This window comes from Equus quagga, unplaced genomic scaffold (assembly GCF_021613505.1).
Source record: "Equus quagga isolate Etosha38 unplaced genomic scaffold, UCLA_HA_Equagga_1.0 73442_RagTag, whole genome shotgun sequence".
In the NCBI taxonomy this organism is placed as follows: Eukaryota; Metazoa; Chordata; class Mammalia; order Perissodactyla; family Equidae; genus Equus; species Equus quagga.
In genome coordinates this window covers 3,657,462-3,671,708 of record NW_025802777.1, presented here as the reverse complement: position 1 = coordinate 3,671,708, position 14,247 = coordinate 3,657,462, and the positions used below count along the sequence as shown (strand labels likewise).

Sequence of the window (14,247 nt, the reverse complement as noted above, 5' to 3'; positions counted from 1 at the left end):
GAGTCTCCTATTAAGAAATAGGGAATCCTCTGCAGAAATATCATAGAAGATCTCTTTTTATATCTCATTGGCCAAAATCGGGTCGCATGCCCGTCTTAAACCAATTATGTTCAAAGGGGAATAGGTTGCCCATGGTTGGTTCAGGCTAGAGTTCACATCCACCAATTTAGACAGATGAGGGTTTACCCGCTGGAGCTGGTGAAATAGCTTGTGGTGAGCTTCCTTGACACACGAGACTGCAAAAGATCTGTTATCACTGAGTGCAAAGCATTCTAGGGCTGGCATAACAACATACCGCAAACCGGGTGGCTGAAAATGACAGAAATTTATTCTACCACGGTTTTGGAGGCAAAAACTCTGAAATCAAGGTGTCGGCAGGGGCACGCTCCCTCCAAAGTCGAGGGGAGTGTGGTTCTTGCCTCTTCTATCTACCCTCGGCTTGTGGCAGCATAACTCCAATCTCCGTTTCTGTCTTCGCGTGGCCATATTCCCTCTGTGTCTATATCTGTGTCCAAATTTTCTCTTTTTATAAGGATGCCAGTCATATTGGATTAAGGGCCACCCTACTCCAGTAAAACTTCTTCTTAGTTTCACCTGCAAACACTCTATTTCCAAATAAGGTCACATTCCAAGACATTGGGGGTTAGGACTTCAACATAGGAACTTTGGGGGCACACAATTCAACACTTTACACTGAGGGAGGAAGGGAATTGAAATTGGAGTCGGTAACAAAGTGCAGCTGCTATATTAGCCTTCCCATTTTGCAAATTCCTTATTAGTTCCAAAGCATCTTCAGCTGGTAGAATTTCAGGCTCCTTTAAGAAGTGAAATGCAAATATTGGGTGGAGCACAGGACATGCTACGGGAAAGAGCCACCATCCACCATTGGCATGACAGCCGCTGAGGGTCTTCCACCAGCTGAGAGTTGCTGCATACACTGCGCTTACTCTTCCATGCTTCTTCCCATCCTCTATTTCTGCACCCAGACATTCCGACGAAAGCTGCAGATATTTTTGACAACTGGACTTCAGAGGGGAAGGGTGAGGGATGTGAGTGTATGCATGTGTGTAGGAAATGGGGTGGGGGCTGGTGGACTCTAAATTATGAGACTGTTGGCCCTGCCTGAGGGGTTGGGGGGCATCCCAACAGACAATGACTCTACAGAGAAGAGGATCTGCAGCAGCTGCTGTGGTTGTTGCTCCCGCCAGCACTGCTGGAGCCCCAGTGCAGTGCTCATCAGGATGGGGACCCTACCCACACCTGTGGGCCAAGCAGCCCCACATCCAGGCACATGGCTCCTCCATCTGGTATGAGACCACCATGGGCCCACCAGTTGGGCTTCCTTCCTTCTTCCCAAGGGATGCAAATAGGCACGCACCCTCCAGGAGTGAGACCCCCTCTCCAGGAATATATCCACCAAGACCCTAGGATACTACTGATCCTTTTAGTCATGTTTTCCCTGCAATGTGTCTTGTGAAACCATAGAATGTTGGTGAGCTTTCCCTCCCCTCTGCTGTATGAATATTAACTAATAAATGCATGGGGCAATTAAAAAAAAAACAACTGTGTTTTTGAATTGGGGACACTTCACATTCTATTACAGGTGCTAATTTGTCTTTTTTGGGGTGAGGGGAGGTCTTCAGACTAATTTGGGAATGAGGATGATAACAATCACAACAGCATTAGCAACCTCAGCCTCAACAGTGGGAGCTCTCAGTCTGTACCCGCCACATGTTGGGCATTTTGCTAAGTGATTATACGTGAAGGCTCATGTCAGCCTCACAGCAACCCCACGAGAGAGGTATTTTCAGGGCCTCTGATTTAGGAAGGCTTGGAGAAAGGCTAAGTCACCTGCCTCAGGTGACATGGCTCGGAGGGGTGGGACCCGGGCAGCGTGAGTCTGGAGCCTGACTGTTAACCACAGAGTTGCATCACTTTGACTCATTTTCCTCACATGTGTCCCTAAGGCTGCAATAAAAGTGTAGACGTGAAGCAAAGATCATGAAATATTAAAACCTAGTTTTTAATAAAACCTAGACAGCACCTGATTCACGGTGGCTGACTCCTCCTTGGCCCCTTATAACCATACTCTCATGTGCTTGGTTGCTTCCAGTCTGATGATCTGAGATATGTGAAAAGCACAACATGCCATCTTCATTTCAGGCCACCCTGCGTGTGACCTTCTAGAACAGTAGTTCTCTACCTTCTTTGCATCATGGATCCCTTTGAGGACATCATGAAGTCTACAGTGTTTCTTCTCGGAAAAATACATACACTTTTGCATGTGATTTCGAGGGGTCCCAGAACCCTCACCGGTCATCCACAGCCCCCTGGGGCCCAGGGGCCAAGGTTTGGGAGGCTTGATTTAGAAGCACCCCGAATTAAAATATCAGAGGGAAAACAGCCTTAGACTGAGATGGACGTGAGTTATTTGGCAATTTAAAGAACAAAAAAAATTGTAATTTAGTAGTGTTATGCATTCAAACTTTACTCCCCCTTCCTCTGCAAGAGCAAAACAAACAAACAAAAAATAAGCCGTTACTCCTGTTCTAAAGGAAAGGGCAGACTGTCAGAGCGACCATGAGGAGCCCAGAAGCATTCTGTGGGATTGACTGAGGCCATCACAGCTTCATGTGTGGGCAGCTTGGCATTGTGCTCCTTTCTTCTCCCAGGAGTATCACAGAGAAATTGCAAGAAGTGGAGAAGAAGAGTTTTATTTCCATAACTAGGTGTTTAGGTAAAGATCTGTAGGTCCTGGAGGCAGCAGGTGAGGGCCAGGAGTAATGGAGATTGAAGGAATATTCAGGGCAGATAAGGATTCTTTGGTGGGGGAAGAATGGACTATTGTATGCCATGCCCCACATATCCACCCTGGCAATGGCAGGACTTGAAGTGGCCTGAGGTCAGATCACGTTATTGCGGTCTGTCCAGTAATGGCAGAGGCCCTCGGGACTGTCTGATCAAAGCTGACTTGAGTTGGTGGGTGCACACACAGGGTGCAGGCATGTGTACCCACATTCTGGCAGAGAAGAGAGATGGGCATGGCACCCAGGGACCTGCCGGGGCTGAGCCTGACAGAGGAAGGCCTCAGGACCAAGGCTGCCCTGGAGCCTGTGGGTTGGCTCCGGGAGCCAGGGGAGTTTCATTAGATCCCAAGAGTAAGTGACGCTCCAGGGAAGCATCTGCCCTGTTTGATAAGGGATGCTCTGTTATACTGCAGGTGGGGTCAGGAAGGACCTATGCAGAGCGGCCGACCAGAGAAGAGTTTCTTGTGCATCGTGGGCCCCAGATCCGTATGGTAACCAGCATTCCTGGAAACACACAGGCTCAGATCCGCCAGGGGCAGAAAGTTGGGAGAAGGGAGGACGCAATTTTGGCATCTAGGAGAAACATTAGGAACAGCTCATCCAGTTGAGAGATCCAGCAGTTTTGGGAACTATTCTCTTCCCACAAAAGGCCACCTTCCCACATCCCAAACGGTCCCTAGCACAGTGGGAGAGGCTTCTTCAGCCCCTAATGGGCCTGGGGTGAGGGGTGCAATGTTGTCACCAGAGGACAAATTTGCTTGAAAGCAGAGCCTAGTCCTTCAGTCTTTTCTGCCAAGGGTCCTTAATCGCCTGATGTTTTGGGTCCCTATTCGTGGGATGAATTCTGCTGAAAGATAAATTAGAGTTGAGATGATAATGTTGAATCAGAAGCAAGAAGACCAACAAAGCTGGAAGGGTTTGATTACTTTTCTGTCTCCCTGATTGCTTTCCATGACCATTCATTCCACACCTGACTGCCTGGTCTCGTCTCTGCCCATGGCCGCCTCATGACTGATTCCAAAAAACTGTGGGTGGGAGACACTCATTGTTAAATTGCTCTATTATTGGAGTAGCGGGTTTTGAAAGAGTTGGTGTACAGGTAAGAAAATTTCTCAGACAGGAGACTGAGCCTGTGCTCAGTTCCCAGCACTCCCGGTGAATCCCCCCAAAGCAGGTCTTGTCTTGTAGAGTTTAGGTCTTTAAAACGAGCATAAAACCCAGCACCAGGCATCCTGGGAGTCTGCAGTTCTCATCTGAGAAGACGCCTTAATTTTCTGACATCAACTGATCAGCCAGAAAGTTCTCTCTTATTGAATTTAGAAATATTTGCAGCCCATTTTTTTTGTTTCTGTTTTTAATGACATAGAAAAGGGAGAATACTTACTATTTTTACGTAGAGCAGTGCAATTTCCTTTCTATCAAAATTTTTTTTTCAGTTTGAAATCCTCAAACACTTTATTGATGATTCTTAAACAACCAGGATTGGGAAAAAGATATTAGTGGGGCCAGCCTGGTGGCCTGGTGGAACATGTTAAGTTCGCATGTTCCCCTTCAGCGGCCTGGAGTTTGCCGGTTCTGATCCTGGGTGGGGACCTATGCACTGCTTGTTAAGCCATGCTGTGGCAGACATCCCATACATAAAGCAGAGGAAGAGAAAAGGCACGGATGTTAGCTCAGGGCCAGTCTTCCTCAGCAAAAAGAGGAGGATTGGCAGCAGATGTTAGCTCAGGGATAATCATCCTCAAAGAAAAAAAAAAAAACATTGGCCACCAGAGTTTGCAGAGGTGCCACTCCCATGGATCAGCATCACATGGATGTGAAAATACCTCCCCGTGGATCTTGCAAGTCGTGTTGCCTCTTCCTTCTTCCTTCCTATGACCTTTTCATTTTCTTCTTCAGAGCGATTTTCTGGAAATGTTCTGGTGCCCAGCACCACCAGTGTATATGTTTTCTTTCTTTACAACCAACAGCATCATGTGCTATTTGTATGTCATCGAATACACAAGTGGAGGGCTTTATATTATACAATGCATTTTCACATACATTATCCCCTTTAATTTTCATGATACCCCTGTGAGGAAGGCATAATTCTTGCTATTTTTTGGGCTCAGAGAGGTAAAGCAATTTGTCCAGAATCACATAGTTAGAAGTAGTGGAACCAGGAAAAGAATCTAGGGCTTTGGGGTGCAATCATAGAGGGATTTTCACTGTCCCCTGGGCTCCCCCATTGATTACATCATACTTCTTCACCCCTCTCCACGTCCTTCTCATATTGTCTTTGAGGATTTCACCAATTTTCACTTGGGAGTGTAAGATTTTTTTTTCCTAACAGGATTTCCTTTGGGGGCTACTGCTTGAAGGTTGTCAAAATAGTAGTCACCACCCCAAAGTAGACTTGTTACCATTTTTATGTAACAAATTTGAGCAATATTGAGAAATTCTTTAGTACGTTAAAGCCTGTAATCAACCCTTTGGAGAAAAGGGGAGGAGACTTTGTCCCTTTTTTTAGGGATTCCATGCAGTGTTTTTCCCAGTGGCTGGCAGGGTGGCCCTGTTTGGCTGTCATTCTTGTCCTCTTGGGTTTGAAGAGGTAGCTCTCGTTCATTGGTGATGGTTTTTCTGAGTTTGTGTGGAATAGGGGGTGCGTGTGTGCACGCACATGAGTTTGAGTCTGTGTACGTCATTACTAGGACTGTATTAAGAGATCACAATAAAGGATAATGAGATGATAGTCTTTGCTCTTCTTGCTACGACCTGGAAGGCATTTGGGTCTGGTGTGCACACTAGGTGTGCCCATGTGGGTCTGCATTTTAATGTATCCTCTCTATTACCTCTAGAAATAACAATAAAGCATTACAGAAATTGTGCCTGATGTAAGCCTGGTTAATGTCAGATAAGAAGAGCCCAGAACCTCCCTCACTGTGGTGTCAGGTATAATCCTGTTACCACTTATGGGGACACAGAATCGGCTTCATCAGGTGCTGGTGGGCAGCTGAGCAGCAGCCAGGGTGCCAGCTCTGCCCCCATCACACCAGCACCAACGCACCCTGCTTCCACTTCCTCCCTATTTTCTTAGTAAAATAGCCGTACACCCAGCGGCAGATCTCCCATTGCTGTGTGTGCTGCCTCAGTGTGTCAGTTTGCACACACTTATAGTTTGGTCAAACCCACCAAGAGTAAGCAAAACTCACCTTACGTGTGTTAGTTGTTTTTGTTAAATGGTATCACTTGAGCAACAGATATATTCACTGAATATCTTTCTTCTTTGTGCTTCTATATCTCTTTCTCAAATTATTTTTTGCCTTTCAGAATTTAAATATTATGATTTTTAAAAGGTTAAAAATACCAGACACTTAAAGCTGAAATAACTTATAAAGCCACCCGAGGGTTAGCAAGAACTGGTGAAAGGAATGTTGTTTAAGTGCATCCATCTCTCCACTAACAGTTTGTACGGGTTGAGAGAATCTAAAATTGGCCAACTCTAAGAACATTTTTCTTGGACATATGCTCACCCTAAAGCTTTCCCTCTCTATCCCCTCTGTGCGCTGTACAACCTTCACACAGAGCTACTGCTTTTCTCGGGTCTTTTAATTTCTTACATCTGCTCTCTCTGTTCCCTCTCCCTTGAGTGCCTCGGTTTACCCACAACAATTCTGAAACCTGTTGCATCCTTTAGGACTCAACTCAAAAGCCACAGAGTTTCATTCTGTAGTCACCGATTCTACCAGCAAATGCGAACCGTACGCTCGTCTGTACACTCGCAGTGTGCCGCACTGTCTTCCAACAGTAGTGCATTCTGCTGGACAGGAGTAGTACACACCCATGCCTGATGGCCCCACGAGAGAGAAAGCCTGCTAAGGGCAGGGGGACGTTTTCTTTGAGGTTCCATGCCCACTACCAGCACCAAGGGGATAGAGAGAGGAGACGTGGGGAAAATCTTTAGTTTCTGCATTTTTAAATTCTACTCATTCTTTAAAAGTTTTTTCCATGAAGCTTTCCTTTATCCCCTCAAGCTGGCAGTTCTGTCCTCCTTTGAAAAGCACATCTATGATACATATTACTACTCATCTCACATTATAATTAGTAAGCTCTATAGTCTTCCTTGTTATTTCCTTTTCCAAAGCATTTGCTCTTTCATTCAGGAGGGTGAGGTCCATAGTTGACTGTGTTTACAGCCTTGATAGGGCCTTGTGTCTGTTAGAGCCTAGATAAGTATTTGTGGAATGCAAAAATGTTTCATACATTTAAAATGTATCAAAGCAATTGCAAAATATGTTCCTTTCATTGGGGAAAGACGGATCAACAGTGGTTGCCACCGATCCTCAGCCCTTGGGTTTCCTTAATATTTCATCAATTTATCACTTTTTAAAGTTACCATTTCAACTTTGGATTTCAGTGATAGGACAATTTGTCTTCAGATTCTTGCACATCAGTTCCTCCAGAGTATAAAATTTAGAAGTCAAAATTATGTATTGGATACATGCAAAACATATTTCCAAGCAACCCTATTTCAGACCTATAATTTTTTACAGGATATAAAAGTATAGCAAATAGATGGTTTGATATTGTCAATGTTCTGTTGGAAATTATGGACTAACTAGAATAAGTTCTTAGTGAAACAGGATGGATACTAGTCTTTGTGTAGCTAGCCTTTAAATATCTCACACACATACACACACCACTGAAACTCACTTTTAAATCCAGCCCCCCTAATAAACAATATGGTAGTGATCCTTTCCAATCGATCAGTAGCACAATTAAAATTAAAAAGAAGAAGCCAGATCAAAGCCTTGTACTCAGGAAGAAATTACAAGTTATCCAAAAGAAAATTATAAAAATGGAGAAAGACATAACTGGTTCACTGCCAACAAGATGTACAACCATTTGCTAATAAGTGACGCTCAGTAAAAGTTGGTCCACTTTATGTCTTTTCTTTGGTGGTTTAGTTACCAAAGTACGAAAACAATTTCATTATAAGGTATCCTTTCCTATAAAATGGGTCAGCAACATGGCATGGACCCTAAGCACAGTGCTACACGTTTCTATCTTCTTGTAGTTGTGTGTTTTGGTAGAGGTTTCTGGTTGCTTGATTTCATAAGGATCTTAAAAGGGAAATCTATGGACAAGCCAGCTTTCAAATAATAAAATGTATGAAAAAACCTCTGAAAAGAACACATCTGAGACCATATATTGGGCTGTTCCACAATAAAATCTACAGGATAGCAAGGCAGAGACCCATTCGTCTGCTAGGTTGCCCAGAGATTGTACCAGTGGCCACGGGAACCAAAGGGAGGGAATCATGTGGCTCCATGCCCCAGACTCAAGGGGACATGGGCATGCTGTTGACAACTGGCTGGATTTTTGCCATCCTCTTCAAATGTGTTTTTTGGACAGCAAAACGTCAAATCCCAGCTATAGCAAACCAACATTTTGTTTTTGTTGTGTTCTGTTTTTAAAGAAGTGTGTAGGGAGACCATTGAAAATTTAAGCCCGAAAAGACCTATTTAGGTAAAATGAAGCGTTCTTCTTCCTTACTTTTCACCGTGAGGTACATGGACTTGCTGACGTCCGCGCCCACATCGTTGCTGACCTTGCAGAGGTAGTAGCCACTGTCTTCTTCCACGACATGCTTGATCAACAAAGACCCATTGCTGAGGACCTGAATTCGGCCATTCAGGGCAATTGGTTGGAACTGGGGAACCCCAGCACCTGAAATAGAATAAAACAGAGCAACAATGATGCAAACATGAATAAACATGGGGAGACAGTGAGCTCAAGGTCACCCAGACTAATAAAGAGAAGCGATGCACATTTAACATATATCACAGGGGACAGTCATGGGAAACACGAAGTATTTTTTTTCTTTCTTCTAACATGGAAATTCTTGTTTGGAGAGAAACACGTTTATTTAAAATGACAGTATTTCAAACTCTGAGATAAAGAGTAAGAGACCTTACAGATTGTTTCAACACAAAAAAACAAATTTGATGAGTGTTAAGCAGCTGATAAATTATTCAAAGTCATCACAGTAGAGTGACTACAGAAGTAGACATCTTTCATGGTGCTAAATAAATTCCTTGTGTTCCCAGGGGCTTAAGATGAATGCAAACACGGAGGGCTCCAGGGACATGGCATTTGAAGACCTTGCTCACTGCACACATCTGAGTCTACAAAGAGACTACAAGCATTGCAGATTTCTCTTCTAAGTGTGGTCGTTCTCCAGTCTAGAAACACACACACTGTTAATGCCATTCAATGTTTCTTAAATAAGGAAGCCAGTTCATTGCACTGAGACAGCACAGAATTAAAGGACCACTCTCTTCAGAGTGCTTGCATCCAAGTAGATAATGGCACAGGTGTGATATACTCTAATCACAGATGTGATATGATTTATATGGGAGATCCTTATGACACTAGTTTGAAAAAAAAATCTTTTAGAAATAATAAAACAGAGGATTAAGGTCTCAAGAATTTTCTGGGCAGATGGTGGTTTGGATTAACCTGCTATGCTGCTTGCCTCTCTCCTGGGGACATTGGGTGGGGCTAGGAGGGTGTGATCCAAGACATGAAAGGCTGATTGGGCTTCTCTCTTCTCTGTCCTGAGTCTGAGGATTTGGGGAGAGGGCCCAGGGGTGAGGACCAATTCCATCTTCCTGGAGAAAGCCCAAATCACGGGCCAAGAGTGTGTTCTAGAGAGGAGCTGCTGGTCTCCATGGCCCCTGAACCTACACAGGAGCTGAACCGTGTGCTGTCACCATACTCCTCACGCAGGAAACTTCAGACTTTGCATCTGAGGACATGAGAGGAGGAGACACTTCTTCCTGACATCTCTGCACCAAACTGACCATTTGCCTCTTGATACTCCACAACTCACAGTGGCAGAGAACGTGGCTGTGCCACCTCTTCCCTTATTTCTACTTCAGGTATACCAGCCCCACCAAAGAGACAAGGGAAATTAATAAGGTATCCAAGGGGACCTTTCACACTGAATAAGGACAAGCAGAATCCCTACAACAGGTGATTTCTATCAAAAGAGAACTGCTAGAGAGGAGTTAGAAAACTTGAACTAAAAAAAAAGAGAGTTCCATTTCTGTTAAGGATGGAGAAAGATACAAAAGAATATCACTTCCATTCTAACAACAAAAAAAGAGACTGTTAATCTATGAAATCATACTTTTCTTTGAATGAATCAGAAACTTGAAGTCACAGGCGGCTAGGTAAACTTAGTTGTAAAGACTTAGAAGCCTTGCAAGGAGACATGGGATGTATAAGCAATTTCACCTTTGGTACAGGGTAAAAGGACAAGGTACTGGTCATAAAAGCAGATAAGAACTAAAGAACCGGAAATAAGTATAACATACCTCAATCTCTACTCTTCTTTTATGCACCATGGCCAGAATTCAATAAAATATTATGAGACACAAAAAAAGCAAGGAAAAAGGACCAGAGAAAAAAAATCATCAAGAGAACTTTAGTACAGGACTATCAGACAGGAATTTTACAAAAATTATGATTAATATCCACAAACAGGTGAGGGATTGTATAAAATTATACAAAAGAGACAGATAGACAAATGAAATTATAGAAACAGCAAACACAACATTAGATATGAAGAATTTCTTAAACAAGATAATTAGCAGATTAGACACAGCAGAGGAAAGAATTAGTGAACTTCAAACTAGGTCAATAGAAATTATCCAAAGTAAAATAAAAAGTGCATAAATGTGAAAAATACAGAATAGATCATCCTAGAGCTCTGGAGCAATATCACATGTTCTAACATTGAATAATTACAGTGTCAAAAAGAGAAGAAATAAAGAAAGGGCAGAAGAAACAATATTTGGTATAAAGGAAACATTAATACCACTATCAATCAGTTTGACTCAACTGACATTTATAGAACTCTACACCCTATAATAGCAGAATATATGTTGGTTGTTTTGTGTGTTTTTTTTTTTTTTTGAGGAAGATTAGCCCTGAGCTAACATCTGCTACCAATCCTCCTCTTTTTGCTGAGGAAGACTGGCCCTGAGCTAACATCTGTGCCCAACTTCCTCTACTTTATATGTAGGATGCCTACCACAGCAATGGCTTGCCAAGTGGTGCCATGTCTGCACCTGAGATCTGAACCAGTGGACCCTGGGCTGCCAAAGCAGAACGTGTGAACTTAACCGCTGTGCCACCAGGCTGGCCCCTATATGTTGGTTTTGAATGCACTTGTAACCGGTGTCAAAACAGACAATATTGTGGGTGATAATACAAATTTCAGTAGATGTTATAAGATAAAAATAATACAAATTATGTTCTATTTCCACAGCAAAAGTAAAATTGGAATCAATAACAGAAATGTATCTGGAAAAACTCCAAATATTTGAAAACTAAACAACACACTCTAAATAACTTATGAGTCAAAGAAGAAATCACAAGAGTAATTAGAAAAACTATGTATTTTGAGTTGAAATGTAAAAACAACATATCAAAATTGTGAGACGCAACTAACAGTAATACTTAGGTGGAAGTTTGCTGCACTAAATTATTGTATTAAAAAAGGAAAAAGATCACAAATCAATGAGCTAAGCATCTACCCTAAAAAGATATTATGAAAAGAGCGAATAAAGCCCAAAGTAAGGAAATAATAAAGAGGAAAACTTAAATTAATGAAATACAAAACAGAAAAACAATAGAGACAATCAATAATGCCAAAAGCCTGTTCTTTGACAAAAACAATACAATAAAAAAACTTCCAGCCAGACTGATCAACAAGAGAGAAGACCCAATTCACAGGTAACTATAACGAAAGAGGCCATCACTACAGTGCTTACTTGAATTAAAATGATAATAGCAAAATAACTTCGTGGCAATAAACCTAACAATTTAGATTAAATAGATAAATTCCTTGAAATTCACAAACTGTCAAAGGTCACTCAAGAAAAATTAGATAATCTTGAGTCCTATATTTATAAATAAATTTAATTTGTAGTTGAAAACCTTCCACAAAGAACGCTCAAAGCCCACACAGCTTCACTAGCAAATACTACCTAACACTTAAAGAATAATAACACCAATTTCACACAAACTTTTTCAGAAAATACAAGAGGAGGGAGCACTTTACAGTTGACTTTATGAGGCCAGTATCATCTTGATACCAAAATCAAGAAAAGAGAACTTCAGACCAATATCCCTAAGGAAACAGACATAAAACTCCTTAGCCAAATATTACCAAATCAGGTGTATCAATATATAAAAACAATAATATATCATAACCAAGTGAGATCTACTCCAGGAATGCACGGTTGGTTTAAATTCAAAAATTAGTCAATGATATTCACTGTATCAACAGACCAAAAAAGAAACACAGGATGATCACTGAATAGACACACAAAAAAGAAAAAAACTACAGAATTCAACATCCTGATAAAAATCTCATAGTAAACTGGCAATAGAACAGAATAACTTGATAAAAGGCTAATACAAAAAATTCACAGCTAACATCGTACTTAATTCTGAAAGACTGAATTATTTCCCACCAAAGATCAAGAAAGAGGCAAGAACGTCTGCTCTCACTCTTTTTATTCAACATATTTCTGGAGATTCTAGCAAGAGCAATTAAAGAAGAAAATGAAATAAAATGTATTAGAAAAGAATACTGTAACTGTCTTCATTCATAGATGACATGATTTTTACATAGACAATCAAAAAGAATCTACAAAAAAGTTGCTAGAATAATAAACAAGTTCAGTAAAGTCACATCAATATACAAAATTCAGGGGTAACTTTCTTTATATTTTTAGTAACAAGAGATTGGAAATTGAAATTTAAAAAAATAATACATATGCATCTAAACAGGAAATATTTAGAGGAGAATTTAACAAAATATGTGCAAGACTGACCCATTAGTAACTACAGAAATTATTGCTAACAATTAAAGGAGATCTATACACGGAAGCCTGTATCATGGTCATGGATAAAAATTCTCAGTATTTTCAGACAGTAATTGAAAATCTTTTTTTACAAAGGGCCAAATAGTGAATATTTTAGGCTTAGCAGGCCATACTGTTTGTCAGAACTACTTATTTCTGCCATTGAAGAAGGAAAGTAGCCATAAAAAATATGCAAACAAAACAGCATGATACGTCCCAATAACGTTTATTTACAAAAACAGGTACGGGCAGGATTTGACTTGTGGCCCATAGTTGGCTGACATCTGGTGTAAACATATGTAAGAAGCACATGGATGAGAGATCATTGTAAAGTTGGAAGGGAGAGCACATCCTAACAATACTCACACATCTGGATCACTTCTTTATCACGTATCTAAGATATGAAATATCATAACATAATTCTGAGTAGAAAAACATTTAAAAATGTATCTCCTTCAAAAATAATTGAAAATCAAGGATGAATAAGTTTTAGAAATGTAACAGTATTTTGTTATAAATTCAATATGTTGCTTTCCTCAGTATCAGCTACTGAATATTTTATAAAGTGAGACTAAATGAACAAGACCATTTTATCCCCAAATCTGTTCACTCCTTGGAAACTGTCAGAGAAATTATCAAAATATATAAAATGCAAAATTATAACAGAAACGTGGGTAACACAAATGATTTAAAATGTAACTCATATGAAAGTTCACAGAAGATTTTAACATATGTTTCATGAATACTGAACATGTCAGTAAAAGAGTGATTGATTTTGAAAATAAATTAATGAAAGTTGTTTACTAATTTACCTACTAGGGTTTAAAACATGACAATTTCAGACTAGGGGTCTGTGAATTTTTGGTTAAAAATTCAAATTGTAAAATAGTAAATTTTTTCCTCATGATCCCAACCCCACTATTTGGCGAGACTATAGCTTTCCTAATATTTTATAAGCACATATGAAATGTGCATATAAAAATGTGCTCTGTTCTTACACAAATGGGCTTTATTGTTCAATTTTTGAGCACCAAGTGTGTGGCAGACACTGGGCCAGTAGCTATAGTTACAAAAGATTGTGGCCTGTCTCTCAATCTCTCTCTCTCTGAGGTCAGAGCCCTCACTCTGGGGAATGTGAGCTGCCATATTGTGAGCTGTCCTATGGAAAGTCCCCCACGAGAGAGTCCTCCAACCAAGAGCCTGTGAGACACTGAATCCTGCCAACACCTGCCGACATGAGTGATCTCGGGAGAAGACTCTTCCTCAGTTGAGCCTTGATATGATACATCCCCAGCCAGCACCTTGACTGCAGTGCTGGGAGAGCCTCTGAGCCAGAGCACTCAGCTGAGCCATATCAGAATTCCTGACACACAGAAACGGGGGGATAACAAATGTGTGTTATTTTAAGCCACTAAATTTTGAGGTGATTTGTTACACAGCAAGGGATCACCGATACACTGTGGGGAATTAGGTAATTATGCAACTTTTCAGTTACTTGGCTCCCTCCTCTGTAAAATGGA

The 14,247-nt window shown here is 41.2% G+C and overlaps 1 protein-coding gene across 1 annotated transcript in view; it reads right to left on the bottom strand.

Annotated features, from left to right (window-relative positions):
- LOC124234382 (Down syndrome cell adhesion molecule-like) overlaps positions 1-14,247 on the bottom strand; it is a 684,040-nt gene that overhangs the window by 205,547 nt on the left and 464,246 nt on the right. Inside the window, exon 12 of the mRNA XM_046651745.1 lies at positions 8,343-8,516. Within this exon, the coding sequence (XP_046507701.1) occupies positions 8,343-8,516 (174 nt within the window). The remainder of the gene's footprint in view (positions 1-8,342; positions 8,517-14,247) is intronic.